Source organism: Anabrus simplex, chromosome 7 (assembly GCF_040414725.1).
Source record: "Anabrus simplex isolate iqAnaSimp1 chromosome 7, ASM4041472v1, whole genome shotgun sequence".
NCBI classification, from domain to species: Eukaryota; Metazoa; Arthropoda; class Insecta; order Orthoptera; family Tettigoniidae; genus Anabrus; species Anabrus simplex.
In genome coordinates, this window is record NC_090271.1 from 58,366,700 (window position 1) to 58,386,383 (window position 19,684).

At 37.7% G+C, this 19,684-nt stretch overlaps 1 protein-coding gene across 4 annotated transcripts in view; it reads right to left on the minus strand.

Moving 5' to 3' along the window:
* Positions 1 to 9,092: 9,092 nt before the first annotated feature.
* The window catches only part of LOC136876898 (zinc finger protein OZF), a 68,716-nt gene continuing 58,124 nt past the window's right edge, over positions 9,093 to 19,684 (minus strand). For all 4 annotated transcript variants that reach the window (XM_067150653.2, XM_067150652.2, XM_068228482.1 and 1 more), the window contains one exon: positions 9,093 to 10,439. In XM_067150653.2, coding sequence (XP_067006754.2) covers positions 9,743 to 10,439 — 697 coding nt within the window. In that variant the 3' untranslated portion in view covers positions 9,093 to 9,742. The remainder of the gene's footprint in view (positions 10,440 to 19,684) is intronic.

Genomic DNA, 19,684 nt, shown 5'->3' on the forward strand with positions numbered 1-19,684 from the left:
TCTCCTTCATAACGTCATACCTTTCCATGGACCTCATAGGGCTCCTGCACCTTCCACAATCCTTTCTTAGTTGTCATTATTAGGCCTATAAGTTCCCAGCGTATGATTTGAGTTTGCGTATTGTTAGCTACCGTCTCGTTTTCCCAAGTTCTGATGTATATCCACCCCTACTGTATTATTTTACGATTTCATTTTTCATATTAAGTGTCAATAGTATTATTTCCACGTTCATTTGTATCAACATTATTGTTGTATTATTATTATTTTATTATTATTATTATTATTAGTTCGTGTAGGGTAACTTTCTCGCCTACGGTTACAAAGAATATACAGAAAATAGCCTAAATTTAAGTCATATGTATTAGTTATTCATGGACGTAGGTATGGAATAATTTGCCAAATGTCACAGGTATGACAAGATTTTTAAAACTAAATTAAACATTTCATCTCTTAAAAAAAAAAACTTATGTACGTTTTCTGTGTAAACCATGCAAGCATACTACTGAACTAAATCCAGAAACAGACAGAAAATTAAGTTCCACATTGTCAAAAAGCAGCTTCCTAGGGGGGAAAAGAAGAGAGACATAGAAACAGCAAAATGTAGTAACAATGTTGCTGTATGTTATAATCTACAGGCAGTTTTTTCAACACCACGTGATAATATTTCCCAGTTTCATTACACAAGTTGCGTCTCATGTGGCAGGAAGGATTATTGTTAAGACATGCATGAGGGATCTGATAATAGAGGTAAAAATGAGATTAGTACTTGTATTTATAGTTACCTTTTTTTTTTTTTTTGGAAAACTGCACCACACTGGAAAATATATATTACAGCAAAATCTATTCTAAACAGATCTGAGTTTGCCAAATTCGATAACTCATAAATATCTTATTACTGGCCACACCAAAAATAAAGGAGACAGTATGCATGCAATGATCAAAAAGAAAGAGAAGAGAAAGAAGTGTCACTATAACTTCGCCCTCACTATGGATCTCCATACTTCATCTTGCAAAGAAAAGTGAATTCTACCATGTGTTTTGATGATTTCTTTGATTTGAAATAGTTGGATCTCCCCTGTACAATGGTTTAGCATAAATCAGCTGCTAGAAACCTAAGGGAAAAAATTTATCAAAGGGAGTATAACATTTGGAAAACATTGCCTGTAAAGGGCATAGTGAGATCATCGAAGCCAATAATTGGATCATCAACAAGTCAGGACTGTCTGCCTCTGAATGGGTTACCTGTCTGAAAATGAGTGGCAATGTTCCAGCAGTAAGAGTAGTTCTTGGTCAGTCCTTGGATGGTTCCTGGTGCAGATATGGATGCCCGGAGAATGAAACCCTTGCTCACGTTCAAGGGCAATGTGACATGGTTTATTACTCAGAAATGCTCAATACCATCAAGTAAGGAAACTAATAGTAATTGCATTGAAAGAAAAACCATGGGAAGTTGAGGAGGAAGTATAGTATGCGAACCTTTCCTTGATACCAGGTTTTACCGGGTTGAGTAGTAAGGAAGGAGCTCTCCTGCTTCTGTTTATACTGCCAACTGAATGGAAATGAAATCTGAATTGAATCGATAATATGATTGATCGATACGAATTTTCTAAACTTTTATTATCTTAAGCCAACAACTGTGTCACACACACATTATATAACATTTCTTGTTGCGAATCTTGTTCCTAGCATGAATTCTATAGTATGGGTTTGCTGTGTAAACTACAACAGTACTAGTATGTAAAGCGTATGCCAGATGTCTCACGGCGATGCATAAGCGATTCATAGTTTGTGTTTCAAAGGTTGCCAATACGAATCTCGAAGATAACCGAGGTCTACCGACCCAGCACTAGGGAGCTCAGGTATCAAGAAAATGTTCGCGTACTATATCCTGTATACCAACAAATGGTTCCACTAGACGAATATTCAATGGTCACCAGAAAAGGATTAATTATAGACTCAACAATTAGATCTGAAATGGGAAGAAAGAAATTAGTCAGAAGAATTAAACGTTGAAAAGAACATACGAGCCAATAACTGGAAATTGGAAAAATATTATCTGAAACATCTAAAAGTAATAGGACTTCTAATAGGGTCTTGTGGTGTTATTCCAAAATTCTTTGAATTATTTTGGAAAAAATTTGTATTTCCTCAATCTTTACGAGATGAAATTGTCACAGTGGTGCTGAAGAAATTGTGCCAAATTTTAGTCCACCACCTCAATAAATACAAATTTGTACATTGTAAAAATAAATAAAAAAACTCATAGTATACTGAGTCCAATGGTAGATAGTTTTTAAATTAAATAAAATAAAATGGGATGAAACTTTACTGTTAATGACTCTGGAGAAAAGATGAAGTGGTTAGATGTAAAAAGTACGGTAACACACAAAATGTTCCACAAGATCAGCTAAAATATATGACATATTTCAGAAACAAAATAGGCCATAAAAATACCACTGACTTCAGCCTACATATGAGGAACTTTACAACATTTAAGCAGCCAAGAAGAAAAACTCAATTGATTTATACAAGACAAACGTGATTCAACAGTCTAAATGGAGTTTCTATCAAGGTCTCCAAGCAAGATGAGGAGCAATAGAAACAAGCAAAGCGATGCCTAATGAGAGAGAATCTTGAGAAGAGGAAGGATAATGCGATTAAACATTACTGAGACTGAATTATAACCATAAGAAATGACATTTGGTTGTGAAGTTTCTGTTGGAAATTTCAGTATATACAGCAATAAATACAGGAAAGTACTTTCCTTGTTGAATTAATTGTGCAAGTGTGTTCATGTTCCATGTACACTTCTATGGATCAAAGAAATATGTCAATTTCAGAATCCACCTGAAACTTTTTTTAAATCCGTCTTTTTGAGTTGTAGCACTACTGAACTGGGCCATCAATGTAGTTCTTCAATATACAACTGTAAATGTGGGTGAAACTAGGTTAATATAGCATGAGTACAATGAAAATTGTTCCGATGGACTGCATATTTATGTGCAGTTGGGAGGCATGACAAGTCTTAAGGAAAATACTGGGTAGTAAAAGCATTGTCAGATATGGGGTATTGTTTCTTAACCGTCTTAGTGCCAGTCTCAGGTGCTCACAGTATGACAAGAGTGCCAGACAGATTTAGAGGATTTTGCAGGTTCTCACTCTCTGGGCTATAAAGTTCACAAATATTATCTTACTATGACTTGAAATTTTGAATAAATGTTAACAAGAAGACACTCTTACTGCTGAACTAAATTATAATACTAAAATGCTCTTGGGTATTTTGAAAAAAAAAATTTCCAAAGAATTTTACCAACACCAAAAATTAAAAATCAGAAACAAAACACAAAATTTCAGAAAATTCAACTCACTGATAAATATTGCTGACTTCTTTGAAATGTTCTATTTCAGATTAATAAACATATGAAGTTTCACATTTTTATCATCAGTATGACCAAAAATGTGGCTTCCGATTGAGATAGCTAAATAAAATTCAGGAAACTCAAATCGTCAAAAATTACCAGTGTTTTGCCCCAGTTCAGCGTGGGCTCATCAGTTGGATACTGCACCTTCCCAAGACACTGGTCGGCTAGCATGCTGGTAGTGACACTACTGCAAGCTATACATATGATATGCACAATGCAGTGCCGACGTACTAGGGGAGAATTGCATCTGCACTTGCTATGTATGCCCTCCCGGGCTAGCATGACCAAAAATATGTCTTCTGATTAAGATAGCTAAATAAACTTCAGGAAACTCAGTCATCAAAAAAATACCAGTGTTTCGCCTCAGTGTGGCATGGGCTCATCAGTTCACTTAAATTATTATGATATAGAGCCAGTTCGTCATCGTCAACAAAATCACTACCAAAACAGGTGCAGTATCCAACTGATGAGCCCATGCTGCACTGGGGAAAAACACTGGTAATGTTTGACGATTGAGTTTCCTGAATTTTATTTAGCTATCTCAGTTGGAAGCCATATTTTTGTCATGCTAGCCTGGGAGGACATATATAGCAAGTGGAGATGCAATTCTCCCCTAGTACGTCAGCATTGCATTGTCCTTATCACATGTATAGCTCGCAGTGGTGTCAAAACCGGCATGCTAGCTGGCCAGTGTATTGGGAAGGTGTGGTATCCAACTGATGAGCCCATGCCGCACTGGGGAATAATACTGGTAATTTTTTACAATTGAGTTTCCTGAATTTTATTTATCTTCAGTAGTTTAAGTTATTTACAATGGTATCGGAATACACGACTGGCATGTTCAACAATGGCATCGAACCTGGCACATGGGTTGTAGTCAGAGTGACCAGGTGGTGAAAGATTATCATTATTCACAAGATGAGAGAATCTCAAGAATTTGAATCCCTTTCTTGAAAACATATTTCCAAACCATGGAATATAATGGGAGATTTTGACCCAATAAGAAAATATGCTCGGCCTTCTAGTTTTAGCCATTTCCAACAAAACAGAAATGAAAACTTTCATTTCAGTCAATGTAACTGGGTGCCACTGCTGTGCTCTGACATGTGGTGACAAGACAGGACTTCTCAAAAACTGGTTAGTATATCTGTTTGTCTCCATAGTTGTGAGTTTCCATAATTGAGCCATGAAGAACAAATGAAAAAAAAAAAAAGCTAACTTATAGGTTTTGTGTCTTAGGAAGCGGCATGTCTCAGGGCAGGAATCTCATAATAATCAGGTGAGGGTTGGTATTTTGCATCTTGACCTACCTGAATTTCATGGAAAACAAGAAATTGTTGCTGTTGGATGTTGTTACAGCCGTCATCATCAGTACTGTCACTCAGACAGTCACTGCCACTTTCACTACCACTCGGACAACAAGCACGTGGTCGGGTGTTAACAGAAAAATCCGTGTTATCACTCCCAATAACACTTTCCTCACTTGTTGGAGAAATGAATTCCTCACTGGAGTCTTCATCATCCTCTTCTTCACTTAAATTATTATGATATACAGCCAGTTCATCATCGTCAACAAAATCACTTCTCCCGCTAGTCGCCATTTTACTCACGTGGCATGGAGATTATGCATTGTAGATGAACATGGAATTCAGAAATTCACTGCATGATAAAGAATGCATTTATGCACTATCTAACAGTGTAGTTAAAAACTACTGACCATTCTCTATGGATTCGACACATAAGATGTACTAACTTGTATAGAAAAGCACACTATCCAAACAACGATATATCGTGGTTGGCACTTTACGCATATATACAGACCAAAAATATATCATCGTCTGGCCCTGTATGGGTTAAGCAACAATATGACTTCACCTAGTTTTAAATCCATAGATTGTGGCTTAACAAAGAAATCACATTTTTCTCACGAGCAAGATATTATATAGACAATAAGCATACTGGAAGTGCAGAATGACATAAATCAGCATATTTGGTTATGAAAGAAATTATGACAAGATTTTCATAATAAATGTAGTGGCTTACCATTCTGTTGGCTTTGTAATGTTTGTAATATAAATGTGAATAGACAGATAGTCAAGAAATACAAGGTCGAGAATATGGTAGAAGTAACTGTGCTGAATTGTGAGGATTTTCTTCAGGTCAGCACTTTATCCCAGATAAGTAAAAAAAAAAAGAGACTTGACAAACTCGAGGCACAGGCTGAAAAAAACCTTGAAGCTTGATGTTTGGATGAGTGCATTAAACAGCACAGGACAGTTAATATTGAATCATTTTACAATTGACCTTACGTCCCACCAACACAGACAGGCATTATGGCGATGATGGGATAGGAAAGGGCTAGGACTGGGAAGGAAGCGGCCATGGCCTTAATTAAATTACAACCCCACCATTTGCCTGGTGTGAAAATGGGAAACAATGGAAAACCATCTTCAGGGCTGCTGACAGTGGGTTTCAAAGCCACTATCTTCTGGATGCAAGCTGATACCTGCGCAGCCCTAACCGCATGGCCAACTCACCCAGTGGGGGAGGGGGGAACTGAAGCAAGGGGATAGATATCACTTTGACGAGTTGAACATGGAAGTGGAGAGAAAATACAGGGGGGCAAAAGAACTTCAGCTGCTGGAAAGCTGCAGAGAAACATGACATTTAATCTCTGTAAGAAAATCAAGGAACATTCAGAGAAATATCATAAGTCATACATTTCTAAACTGAGGAACGCCAAAAGCATTATGTTAGTGGGAACTGAAGAAAAGCTGAATTGATTGAAGGAGCATGCTGAGAATCTACTTAAAGATGTGTGGCCAGACAAACCACCCTGTATTGGTGAATTCAACAATGCAAGTCCAGAAATAACAAAGTCGGAAGTATTATATGCAATCAAGCTCCAGAAGAATAAAGCAATGGGTCTGAACAAGATATAAGCAGAAACTCACACTCACTGCTCAAGGTAATGGTAGCAGTGTGGACCTGAAACTGCACAATTCAATGCAGTATATAAGGCTGGGAGGATTCCATCTGACATTTTAAGATCAACATTTGTTACCTTGCCTAAAAAAAAAGGCTAGTGAATCACAATGTGATAATTATTGAATGAACAGCCTAATGTTCCACGTCTTAAAGGTGTTGCTGCATATCATTCACACTGGTATCTATTCTGAAATGTAAATACCACGTTGGTTATACCAAGTTTAATTTTAGAAACAAACTAAAAACTTACAAGACACTTTTCTCTTTGAATGTTATCAACTTGGAGGTGCCTGAATATGATTGTTGACATGTGCACAATCTTCACTGATTACCGAAAAGTTTTCAATTGCATATCACATGCAAACTTTGCTGAAATTTAAAAAACGACTGATATTGATGCACATTACATATGTATCATCACCTAACTGTCCAGCTCTATGGCTAAATGGTTATCATGCTGGCCTTTGGTCCAAGGAGTCCCAGGTTTGATTCCTCGTTGGGTCAGGGCCTCGAGGGCTGGGTGCCTGTGCTGTCTTCAGAACTAGATTTCATCTTAGGTAGGGTCCAATCCTCACAGATGTGCAGGTTGCCTATATGGCGTCAAATTGAAAGTCCTGCACCATGCTTCTCCAGAGGCCACATGGTATTATAATTAACACTCACTTCTATTGGGACCGGGCGAGTTGGCCGTGCGCGTAGAGGCGCGCGGCTGTGAGCTTGCATCCGGGAGATAGTAGGTTCGAATCCCACTATCGGCAGCCCTGAAGATGGTTTTCCGTGGTTTCCCATTTTCACACCAGGCAAATGCTGGGGCTGTACCTTAATTAAGGCCACGGCCGTTTCCTTCCAACTCCTAGGCCTTTCCCATCCCATCGTCGCCATAAGACCTATATGTGTCGGTGCGATGTAAAGCCCCTAGCAAAAAAAAAAAAAAAACTTCTACTGGAACTAAACAGCAGAGGTCACGATAGATGGAAGTACAATAGAGGACATAGCTATATGGAGAGGCAGGCAGCAGGGCTGTATCCCTTTACCCTCTCCTTTTTAATATCTACTCTGTGGCTGTATTCAGAGAAGCTGTCATGATGTTATCCCATACACTAGGATCAATTGCAATGTCGTTAATAATACCCTGCTGATGATACAGTTGTGTTAAATAGTAAGCTTACTCAGTGTTCTCACTAGGACCTTTCTAATGAGCGCACCGCCCGGCTGTTGTTAGAGACCACCCGGCTAATATAACCTATATATGTGCTAATTACATAATATGAATAGGTACATATTTGAGTCATTGGGTGCTCCGAACCATTTAAATGCTGTTAAACTGTTAATTTAAATGATAAATCATTATTATTAACATAATTGCATCAATTACATTGGAGATAAAAAGTTTAGCTTGACCACTATGTACTCGCGATCGGGGGTTTCGATTAGCGTGGAATCGCATGCGAGCCCTCTTTTCCGCATGACGTCACATATTTGTATGACAGTCCACATGTCCACAGCAACTGAGTGGTAGGCCTAAGTCCACTGTTACATGATTTGGAAGGTGCATAGAACACTTTAAGTTCAAAATACTATGTTATATCTTGTTCGTGATAATAACATTACAATAGTTCAATTTTGTGGTTAATGTTTACCTTTCTAATATTATTGTTGATGCCCTAAGGGGAATTAATTGAAATTTCTTTTCATATTCAAGTGTTACATAGTATTCCCCACCCAGCTAGTATTCTTGCCATCCGGCTGACAAAAATTTCTGGGAAAAACACTGCTTACTGATCTTCAAATTATTATGAATAATTTTGAAAGGATCAGTGCAGCATTTGATCCATTCATGAATTTTAGCAAGATCAAACTGATTGTATTTCGAAAAACAACAAAGCAGGCCTCCCTGCACATCAGAAACACCCAAGTGTCTTCTTTGAAATAATTTCGGACTCTAGTGAATGAGCAATATCATTCCAAGAATGAAATCTTATTCAGTATCAGGCAAGCCAAACATATCTTTAATGTTATGAAGGCCCTTTTCAGTAGTAGAAATCACAATATTCAGCTCTGAGTTTGGATGTTGTGATGCATTTCTTCAGTATGATTTCAAAGGTTGGACACTCAGCCTTTTACTGGAGGGACAAATTGTAGCTTTCAAAATGTACTTGTACAGAAGAATGCTCTGAATATACTGAGTAGAAAGGGAGAACAATAAAGGTAATCCTCAACTTGTTAAATAAGAAAAAAAGAACTTCCAATAAGTATCAAGGAGTGAAAACAGGCATATAATGAGGTAAACGACATGAACTTGAATGTATCATCAAGGGGAAAATAAGATGAAGAAATTCCTATCTTAATGACTTGCATCAATGGTATGGACTAATTTATGCTGAAATCTTTCAAGGCACTGTTTTGCAAGTAATCATAATCAATCGGATTGTCAACCTTCAGAGGGAAACTGCATAAAAAATAAGAATCTAAATGCTGAAGAAGAAAGTAGCTGGCCAAAAGGGATAGCGGTAGCATGCCTGTGTCCTGCCCAGAGGCTTTGAGTTTGATTCCTGGCCAGATAAGGGACTTTCACCTGTGGGCTGCTTTGAGGTCCACTCAGCCTATGCAATTACAATTGAGGAGCTATCTGACAGTGGGTTAGTGGCTTCAGACTAAAAAGCTAAGAATAACACCTGAGAGGATTCATCATGCCAAACACAACACCACAAGGCACTCGGGCTGAGCAGTGGTCAATCATGGGCCATGTCCCTTCAAGGCTGTTCTGCCATATGGCTTGGGTTTGAGAAGTGAAGAAAAAACATGAACATACAGTTTCATTCAACATTTGCAACAACATTTCAATGAACAGTATGGAATCCTCAATTCCTTTGTCTTCTGAAAGAAAGAAATGAAACAAAACACATTTTCAATGTCCAACTTACCACCAAGCAACAATATATGTACATCTTTATTAGAATGATAACAAACAAGTGATGTTTGAATGTTATTTACATGATTCAAGGGTTTTATAGTGAAAAGTGGTTATTGTGGTTTAACAATATCATGCCCTAAGCCTGATATCATGTGCAGAGGTTATAATTTACAGCTTTTCTGCAACGTTTATGCCAAACTTAGACTTATCCATTAAGAAGCAAAAATTACATTTCTCAAGCACTACAAATAAGCAACACATTACTGCATGTTTAGTGAAAAGGTAAACTAATGGCAGTACTATATTCAAAACAGGACTTAACATCTTTATGTTTATTTTAGAAAAATGCACAGAAATAATGAAAGTACTTACAGAATGTCTCGGAATTAACAATTTCTCTGTCCTAGTCAACGTAAAATTATGTCTTGCTTGAGATTTGATCAAAGTGTACAATCATGTGCCGCTTGAGATTTGCTCGATAAGTAAATGATTTGTTACATATAGAACATGAATGTGGACGTTCGCCTAAATGAATGATAAAGTGTCTTTTCAGAGTCCCTAGTTGAGTAAATGTTTTTCCACATGTTGTACAAAGGTGCGGTCTCTCTCCAGTATGAACTAACAGATGACGCCTCAAAGTTTCACGAATGCTAAACGCTTCACCACATTCCGAGCATGAAAATGGCTTTTCTCCAGAGTGAACCAACAAATGGTCATCAAGGCATCTCCTACGTTTAAAAGCCTTATTGCATACAGTACAGCAATATTTCTTTTGATGAAAGTGTTGTTTCTTGTGTTCTTTCAAAAGTCCTGGGTTGCCAAATGATGCGTCACATAGATGACATGGAAATACTGCCAATCCTGGGTGAACCAACAGATGAGCTCTTAGATTGTCCTTTCTAGAAAACGTCTTACCACAAATACTGCAACAATGACGTTGCTTATCAGAATGTAATGTTCTATGCCTTTTCAAGTGATCAAGGCGAGTAAACATCTTTTTGCAAATCGGACATGGGTGCACCTTCTCCCCAGGATTACACTTTTCGTTCTGCTGATTTTCATTACAAGAAATTGCCGGAGGTTCAATACACTGTGTCAATGACAAGGAATTTTCACTGAAAAAAAGGAAAAAGAAAATACATGTTATTAATATAGTCTGGTGATGCACAAAAGCATTACTTTATTCTAAGGCGTTACAAGAGAGTAACTGCAAAATTTACAAAAATGTTTTTGACTTTTCTTCATTTTAAGTATCTTCAGAAGATGTCTTATGTTGAACAGTAGTTCAACTCTTTGACATTTACTGTTACAAGTGACATCGCAGTGTATCTGTGCAAAGGAGTCGCTACTTGCTACATGAACCTTGGTTTCTATCAACATGATCCTTTCATGACAAGTTGCATTATTATTTACCACACAGAGATACAGATAATCTGAAAATAGAACCACTATGAATGGTTTACAGCCACTTTTAGAAAGGGCAAGGAAGGAAAAGCACGGAAAATGAAAACAGATGAACAGAAGAAAAGATGCCAGGGGAATTTTAATTCATATTATTAAGGTGAAACGTAACATCCAGGAAGGAATGAAATAAAATACGAAAATCAACTGTATAAATAACAGTAAGTCACAGTCCCAGTTTAGCAGAAAAAGATAGACATATACAAGAAAACTTTGGGTTGCTGTACATAACTTAGAAAGATTTAGAAACGAGCACAAAAGAATCAAATTATTTCGAAGAAAACAACTTAAAATGCTGACCAAAAATATGGCTTCTGATTGAGATAGCTAAATAAAATTCAGGAAACTCAATTGTCAAAAAATTACCACTGTTTCACCTCAGTGTGGCTTGGGGTCAATCAGTTGGATACCACACATTCCCAACACACTGGCCAGCTAGCATGCCAGTAACGACACCACTGCAAGTTATACAAGTGATAAGCACAATGCAGTGTCTCCTGAATTTTACTGAGCTTAAAATGCTAATATAAAATATTAATAAAAACTTGCCAGGTTAAAAAGGTATATACTGAATAAGGCAATGTTAATAACCCATTTGCCTCACATTTTAAAGGACACTTAGTCTATTAAAAAACAATTTACATCCTGTACACCCCGAGCTTAAAGCTTTGATTGTACTACACCATACATCAAAACAATAATCATTGTAAATCATCACACAATACAAATATTTCCAATCTGCTTTTTAATTTAGCATGCAGAGCATTTGTATTCACCAGTACTGAGACTTCAAAAAGGATGATTTGAGGTGATAAACTTCAGAGTATCCCACCATATGATGAGGCAATTATCTTTGGGATACTGCAGTATAGTTGAATATTCCAACCTGGGACATTAGAATGCAGAGAGCTAAATATGCCTTTGTCTCATATTCCTTACAGTCTATCTGCATTTTTCTGATGAGGTTGGACAAATATTTCCTAATGTTGTAATTTGTTTTGTTCATAATAACTAAGAATATATGACCTAAAAATGCTGAAAGTTCTGACGGATGATGATCCTGACACTCCTGAAACATTTCAGACACACAACAGTTCCGAGTGAACAAATGCATGAACTGTTTTTCCTGCCACTGATATCCAGTCACCTTTGTCTTTTCTCATACATTTATATTGTGGTTGAGCTAAATAACCCATATGTATCTCATTATCACTTTCAGATGGTGACCTGTCAAACTAAAATCTTGTGTACTCTCTTCATTATGATTTTTACTTACTTCTGATCCAGTATCTAAAACACTTTCAAGCAGACTCGCAATGCAGTCCACTTCACTACTCCTAATTACAGTGAACTGAAAGGCATGCCAACTAAGGGAATACTGCTGTTAATTCTAAGACTTCAGTAAACAAAAACTAATGACAAGAGAAGAAACACAAGAGTAAGAGAGCCACATTCCTTAGTTATTCATAGATCATTGAATGTTGGAGTTACATGCAGGGATAGTCAAACTACAAGGAGAAATGAAACATCCTATTCTCAGCAAGCCTGCCTCATCATCCGAATTGAAGGCCTTCGCAGATGCAGCAGACTTGCCTCATCATCCGAGGTTAATGGGTTAACCCCTCAGTGCCGACCTCTATACGTGGTATAGACCCTCTTTTCTTCTGTAGCTGCTGACCTCTATACGTGGTATAGGCCCATACATGGTTTCACATTTGCGGCTATAGCGCGAACAGTTCTGGAGTTATGGATACACAAATTGTTTTGTTTCCAAGAAGAAATTTTGGAGTTCATCAGTGTTGTAAAATAGAAATTGAAGATCGTTAAAAAGTCTGAGCCCTAATCTCTGGTTTTCTTTTAAGTCTATTTGCTTCATTCTTTCATGCAGAATAAAATAAAGAAGTGATGACCTGAGTAGTTTGTCTTTTCGCATGATGTTCTTTGCTCTATTTGTATATTGACAGTGCAGTTTATTTATTATATTTACCTTTATTTCTTGGCTTGTAATATTTTCGTAACTCTCCACACGAGCACTCTGTGTAGGCATCAGTTAGTGCTCCTTTCTGTCATACGATACGAGAACCTATTGTTTATGGTATATATCTCGTTTGAAAGATGATGTCTCGACCTTTTATCTGAAATATGTATCGAGTTGGTTTATTTCGTCATAAATGTTATTCCCCTCATTCAGTTTCATACTGCTGCCTTCGGTTTCGCTTCAGCATCATCAGTCCATGTGACGCGCCACGCTCAATGGCTAGCACCAGCTGTGGTTTGACTGAGAGTAACATGCTTGAAATATTGTATAATTCAGATGAAAGTTTAGTTGGAAGTAGTAGTGACAGTATTAGCAGTGATAATGAAATAGATGATTTGGCTGTGGTGGATGCAGTGGTAAATGATGAGAGTGATGATGAGGAGGAAACAGTACTTGGAAATTTTGCGTGGGAGATTATGGATAATTATACAGGTCAAAGGGAAGTTTTCAACAGTGAATTCGGACCAAGAGGTGAGCACAAAATATCAGTGAAATTGTTGAATGTTTTGAAATGTTCTTTGATATTAGTGTAGTAGAGTTAATTGTGAAAGAAACTAACAGGTATGCGGAGCAATATCAAAATGCTCGTGGAAATCATTTTTCGTTTCGGTCACCCATTCGATTCTGGACACCTGTCACAGTAAATGAAATTTATACTGTGTTAGCTTTATTTCTGCTGATGGGCACTGTACAAAAGCCAACATCTTGGTCTTATTTTTCGAAAAGCAGGGTCATATCAACACCTGGGTTTTCAGGTGTCATAAGTAGGGACAGGTTTGAAATGATATGTAGGTTTTTGCATTTTATAGACAGTAACAGCTTGACTACATACCAAGGGCCTCCAAAACTGTTCAAAATATATCCTATTCCGTGTCATTTGAATAACAAATTTCAGTCCCTGTACTTACCACAGCAAAATATTACTACTGACGAAAGTCTGACTCTGTGAAAAGGGTGCCTCTCGTTTCGGCTATACTTGCCACTAAAGGCCTCAAAATTTGACGTAAAAATATTCAAACTGTGTGAGTCAAGTACTGGTTATTTGTGGTATTTTCTTGTATACACAGGGAAAGGAACTCTCATTGAATCAACTCTTATCACACCAGAAACCCCAAAAACTGCAGCAATTGTCTTGAAATTGTTAGAACCTTTGTTAGGCCACGGACACACCTTATGGATGGACAATTATTACAATAGTCCAGAATTAGTGAGGGCTCTAAAACATCATCATTCGACAGACTGTGTTGGGACACTGAAACTGAACAGAAAAATAATTCCCAAGGAAGCAAAAGAAAAAAACTTAAGGGGGAAATAATAGCTAGGCATTCTGAGCCCGCCAGTGTGCTAAAATGGTGTGACAAAAAAAAGTTACGTTCGTGTCCACATACCACAATGAAAAAACAAAACGTGTTACTAAGAGGGGGAAAGAAACAGTAAAGCCTTTATGCGCGATAGATTACAACTATGGCATGGGGGGGGGGGGTTGATCTAAAGGACCAGTTACTACATATGTTTTTAGTTAAAAGAAAGAGAATGACTAAATCGTACTTAAAGCTGTTCAAAAGACTCTTGAATGCAACCATCCTAAATTCTCTAATAATATTCAGACAAGCCACAGGTACAAACACTGAGTAGTTATCTTATCGGATTCAGCTGGTAGAAGGTTTGTTTACAAAATACGCTCGCACGGCCAGGGAACAAAACATTCAAGGCTGGTGCGCATTAGATAATACAGTTCCAAGGTTGCAAGAAAGACATTTTATCAGGAAATTAGCACCAAAAAGTGAGAAATCGAAACCTCAGAGACGTATCGTGTGTTCAAAACATGGCAAAAAGAAGACGTCGGTGTACTGCTGCCAGGAGTGTGACGTGGGTCTCTGTCTCGAAGAATGCTTCGAACTCTATCACACAAAACTAAATTACTAAGCTAATGTGAAAAAATTATGTAATTATCTGCATGTGCATAGTTCTATCATAAGAAATTCCAAATTTCATGAATATCTGCTACTCATGTAGTAACACTTTAAGTGAATCAGTGTATTTCAGACGCGCATAGTTGAAATCTTATCCGGCCGCGGGGACGGAAGCTCTTTAATGGCTGCGATGCCGAGGGGTTAAAATATAACATCTTAACTTGTTCAGGAATAAATGTCATAAGACAATATGAAAAATAACAGTGTAATATTGATGCATGTGTTCATAGCTCAGTATTACTGTTGCTGTTGAACCCTTGTCCCGTTTCTTCCGTTTCTCTATGATGTCGGATATGAAGTGAGATTAATTTTTGCAGCAACCTTTCTCAACTGCGTGCCCTTCCTGATGCCAACTTCATCAGAGCACTTCACAAGATGAAATGAATGATGTGATATATGATAGCATGAAGAGAGAGGGTGAAACCAGGTGCCAGCACATACCCTAACCCTGTTGAATAGCACCAAGAGGTCTGCTCAAGGCTAACATCTCCATCTGACAGAAAAATACATACCCTCTCTCTACATGAACACTGCAGAGAGGTTTGGAATTGAATCCAGGCTTTTGGCATACAATCTACTGATTAGAAATTATATACCACCATTTCTCCTGTCCTGCTAGCCAACATTCGGATAATGAAATATTTTTCAACCAACAGGGCTCAAACTGGCTAACTATAGGGTCAGACCATATAGACTTGATGCCTTAACAAACACAGCCACCAGGGAGGCTATAGTGCAATAATATCTGACTACAAATATAACTAGGTATTGTAAATTCATCGTATACTAGGAATATAACTATAACAAATATAACTAGGTATTGTAAATTCATCGTATACTAGGAATAACAAATATAACAAATATAACTAGGTATTGTAAATTCATCATATACTAGGAATATCTAAGAAATGTTTGGGACTGTTGGAATTATAATTACTATTATTTAGTGTCATGCACATATTCACTATCCCAGCATATCCATATTTTTAAGTCTCTATTAGATTTATGCACTAGTAAATTTCTGTCCGCAGTCAGTTGTATAGTAATATATTTTTCCATTGTACAAAAACATATAAGAACACTTTTCTTACATTTACAACTCTGTTTTATGCACTAAAATAATGTGTGACTTTTTACTGTTTTACATTTACATAGCGCAGCACGACCACGAAAACATTTTACTAATATCAGTTCTGCCGGTGTGGTTTCAATTTGGGATTCTAAATAGGCCATCAGTTTGTCCAGCTGCATTGTTGCCTCTCCATGAGTCATTGTTTCGTCTGATGGCACGCCGGTTTCATTTCCGAATTCATGATCACTCTTGTCATTACCTGCTGAGGAACAAGAGGCAATAATTTCTTCATCTGTCATTATGCTGTAGCCTGAATTAAGTAATTTTTCAACCAGTCATTTACGCCATTCTCATCTACGTCCAAGCATCTGGGAATGCGTGCAAATGTGTCAAGGAACTCAGAAGAGTCCACAACTTCATGAACCTCGGTAGTAGATGCACAGACAGAAGGCCATAGATGTTTCCAAGACTTTTTAATTGTCATTTCACTAACTTGATCCCATGCAGATGTGATCATATAAATGATGTCTTGAATATTTATTGATTTCAATACCGAAATTACACCATATTCCTCCTCTGCATCAATCAGTTTGCTGAGCAGCTGCCTCCTGTATAACCACTTGATGTTTTCCAATACACCCTGGTCCATTGGTTGAAACAGAACCGTTATATTAGGCGGAAGAAATTTCACTGGGATATCACCAATGGCCAACTCTTCTACTCCCGAATGTGATGGCGCACTGTCGATGAACGAAATGGCCTTCAGTAGCAAACCTTGTTTCGTTAAAAACCTTTTCACATTTGACATGAAGTCTTCTTGGAAATTAGTTTTTGAAAGTTTCACTGTCCATCCATGCATTCTTTTGGGACGTGTAAGAAATCGGCAAGGCAGATCGATTCACATTTTTAAGAGCATGGGGATTTTTAAATTTCCCTATTAACAGGAGTGGAAATTTATGTCCTCCAGGTGCATTGGCACATGCCATAATTGTAATACGATCTTTACTTCTTTTATAACCCCTTGCCAATTCATCCCATTTAGACGCTACTATCTTATTTGGTAGCATGCGATAAAACAGCCCAGTTTTATCTGCATTATATATCTGATCTGGCATTAAGTTATTGGAGCAAATAATGTCCTGAAATTCCTTTATGAATCTGTCAGCAGTGACTTTATCCCCTGAAAAACTTTCACTAGTCACTGAAAGCTGGCATATGCCATGACGAGCTTTCCACCTTTCTAACCATCCCTGACTAGTTGTGAAGTTAGTATCTCCATTCGATAGCTTGCTGTTTAAACTAACCATATTTCTTTTAAAACGTGCCCTGAAATTGGAACTCCATGCCCTTTTTTCACTAAACTACAAGAATAATGTGTGATCTAGAGATTCATTTCTAGCTTTTTTTACTGTGGCACGATTCTCTAAACTATCTTTCGTTATCATTTTATAGCAGAAGTCTTCAATTTCTTTTCGGTTTTCCTTTCAATAAGATACAGCTGAAATCCCTATGGCATAGTCTACAGCAATATTTTTCAAAAGTTCTCCTTTGTCCAGCCTGTTTAATGCTTCTAACTTTTCATCCATGGAAACAACCACTTTCTTCCATTTTGAAGCCATTTCACGCTCACACAAAGAATACAATAATACAATAATACTGTAACTGTACAATGTGGTGTTAACCTTCAGCTACATGTACGACTGGTAACTATGACTTTTACAGACAGGTATAAGACTGAGATTAGTTTTAGCTGCTAGAAAGTATCTGAAATTAACTCTTTGAGGATCAGCTTTCAAAGCACTGACATACCCACAATTTACGTGTTTGCACCCTCATAAATAAACCCCACCATAAATTACTGAACATTCACATAGCATGATAATATGATGACTCATTCCCTTCCTCTTTCATTGTCTTAAGCAATCACACAGCGGGTCATTACTGAGCAACGATGTGAACCTGAGATAACAACATCTGCAGTAGTGGATGAGTGTCATAGACTCAATATCAGCAGGATCGTAATTAAAAAATGTGATTGATGAAGTGACTAAACAATGTTTACTGAGTGGTGTAACTCTGCGTGCTGAGGCACGTTAGTAGTGTATTGCATTCAGAAGAGCGTGGGTTCCAATTCCACCTCGGCCATCCTTGGGAATTGTTTTCCACAGTTTTCCATTCTCAATTCCAGGCAAATGCCAGAACAGTATCTTTGATGATAGAAAATGAAAACATACAACCTGCTTTCCAGTCATTGACTGGGTCAGGGATATGATGAAATGAATCATATATAGGCTATTAGTACGATGGGGTCGCCATTCCCAAAGTGATTTATTAATGACTGACAGATGCTATGAAATGAGAATGAAGAGTGTTGCTGGAATGAAGGATGACAGGGAAAACCGGAGTACCTGGAGAAAAATCTGTCTCTCCTCCACTTTGTCCAGCACAAATCTCACATGGAGTGACGAGGATTTGAACCGCGGTATCCAGCGGTGAGAGGCCGACGTGCTGCCATCTCAACCACTGAGGATACCTTTGATAGAACGTGGCCAAATTACTTCCAATTCCTGTCCCTAACTATCCTTGGCAGAAAAGACATCCGAGAAGAGTCAGCCCCACAAAAGAAATACTGTACAAGTAAAAATAAAATTTTATTATTTTTGATCTGGATAAACCGGAGATCCGGATTAATGAGGGCCGGATAAATGAGGTTCTCTTGTACCAGCAGTGCAAGGAAACTAAGCCGGGCATCCAAGGACGGCAGCCAATAGTGCTAACAGTTACACTATGGAGGCATACATTTATGTACAACAGGTACTATATAACTAAAATTGTAATACAACAATTTCATGCAGTCTCTATGGCTGTAAACAGTCAGACATTTACGACTGATAACTATGACTTTTACAGACAGGTACAGGACTGAGATAAGTTTTAGTTCCTAGAAAGTATCTGAAATTAATTCTTTGAGGGTCAATTTTCAAAGCAGTGAAATACCTACAATTTAGATGTTTGCACCCTCATAAAAAAACCTAATAAACCTAAGTCCTACAAGATCACAAAAGCTGCAGAAGGGAGACAAAGATAAATGTGTGCATTATTTCACATGGGTCTTGGAAACAATTGTGAAAGAACTGTTGGATACGCTGCTTTATTTAACAATGAAGCTGGTTTAATCTGTCAAGACACCTGATATTGGTCAGTCAGCAATCATATTATCCATCAATTTGAGAGTACATTGTCCAGAAATTCTAGATCAATCATACTTACAAGCAATGAAAAATACATCCAGAGGGGCATTTTGCTCAATCTTGTTTTATCTGCTATTTTAGAAAAGAAATACTTTTGTAATGTGTATACAGATGTATTTAACACGTTCCCTGCGGCAGTGAATTTTGATGACTTAATGTTACGTCGTATCGGCCCACCGGTGACCCGATGCTACCTTTAGTTATTATCGGTTCGGGTCACCGGTGACCTGACGAATTTGACTTTGTTTTCTCCCTAGTATGACATCCTAAACAATGCAAGTGCACTTGTTGTGTGCGTTATTGTTGAGGAGATATTCCAGCGTATTTACCTGTGCGACAGTGTTCCGATTCAACAATTACGTGAAACAGAAATGACCCCGGAAATAATTTGGTCACCGGTGGGCCAATCAAAACTAGCAGCATGCCTCGATCCTTCACTTCAATTGGAACACTATGTTGCCATTAGTTAACAGAAATTCGTAACTAGGACGTAGTTACTTACTTCGCAATTCTGGGAAATTCGCACCGACGGATAAGAGTAACATGTTTCGGGGCACATGGTGAC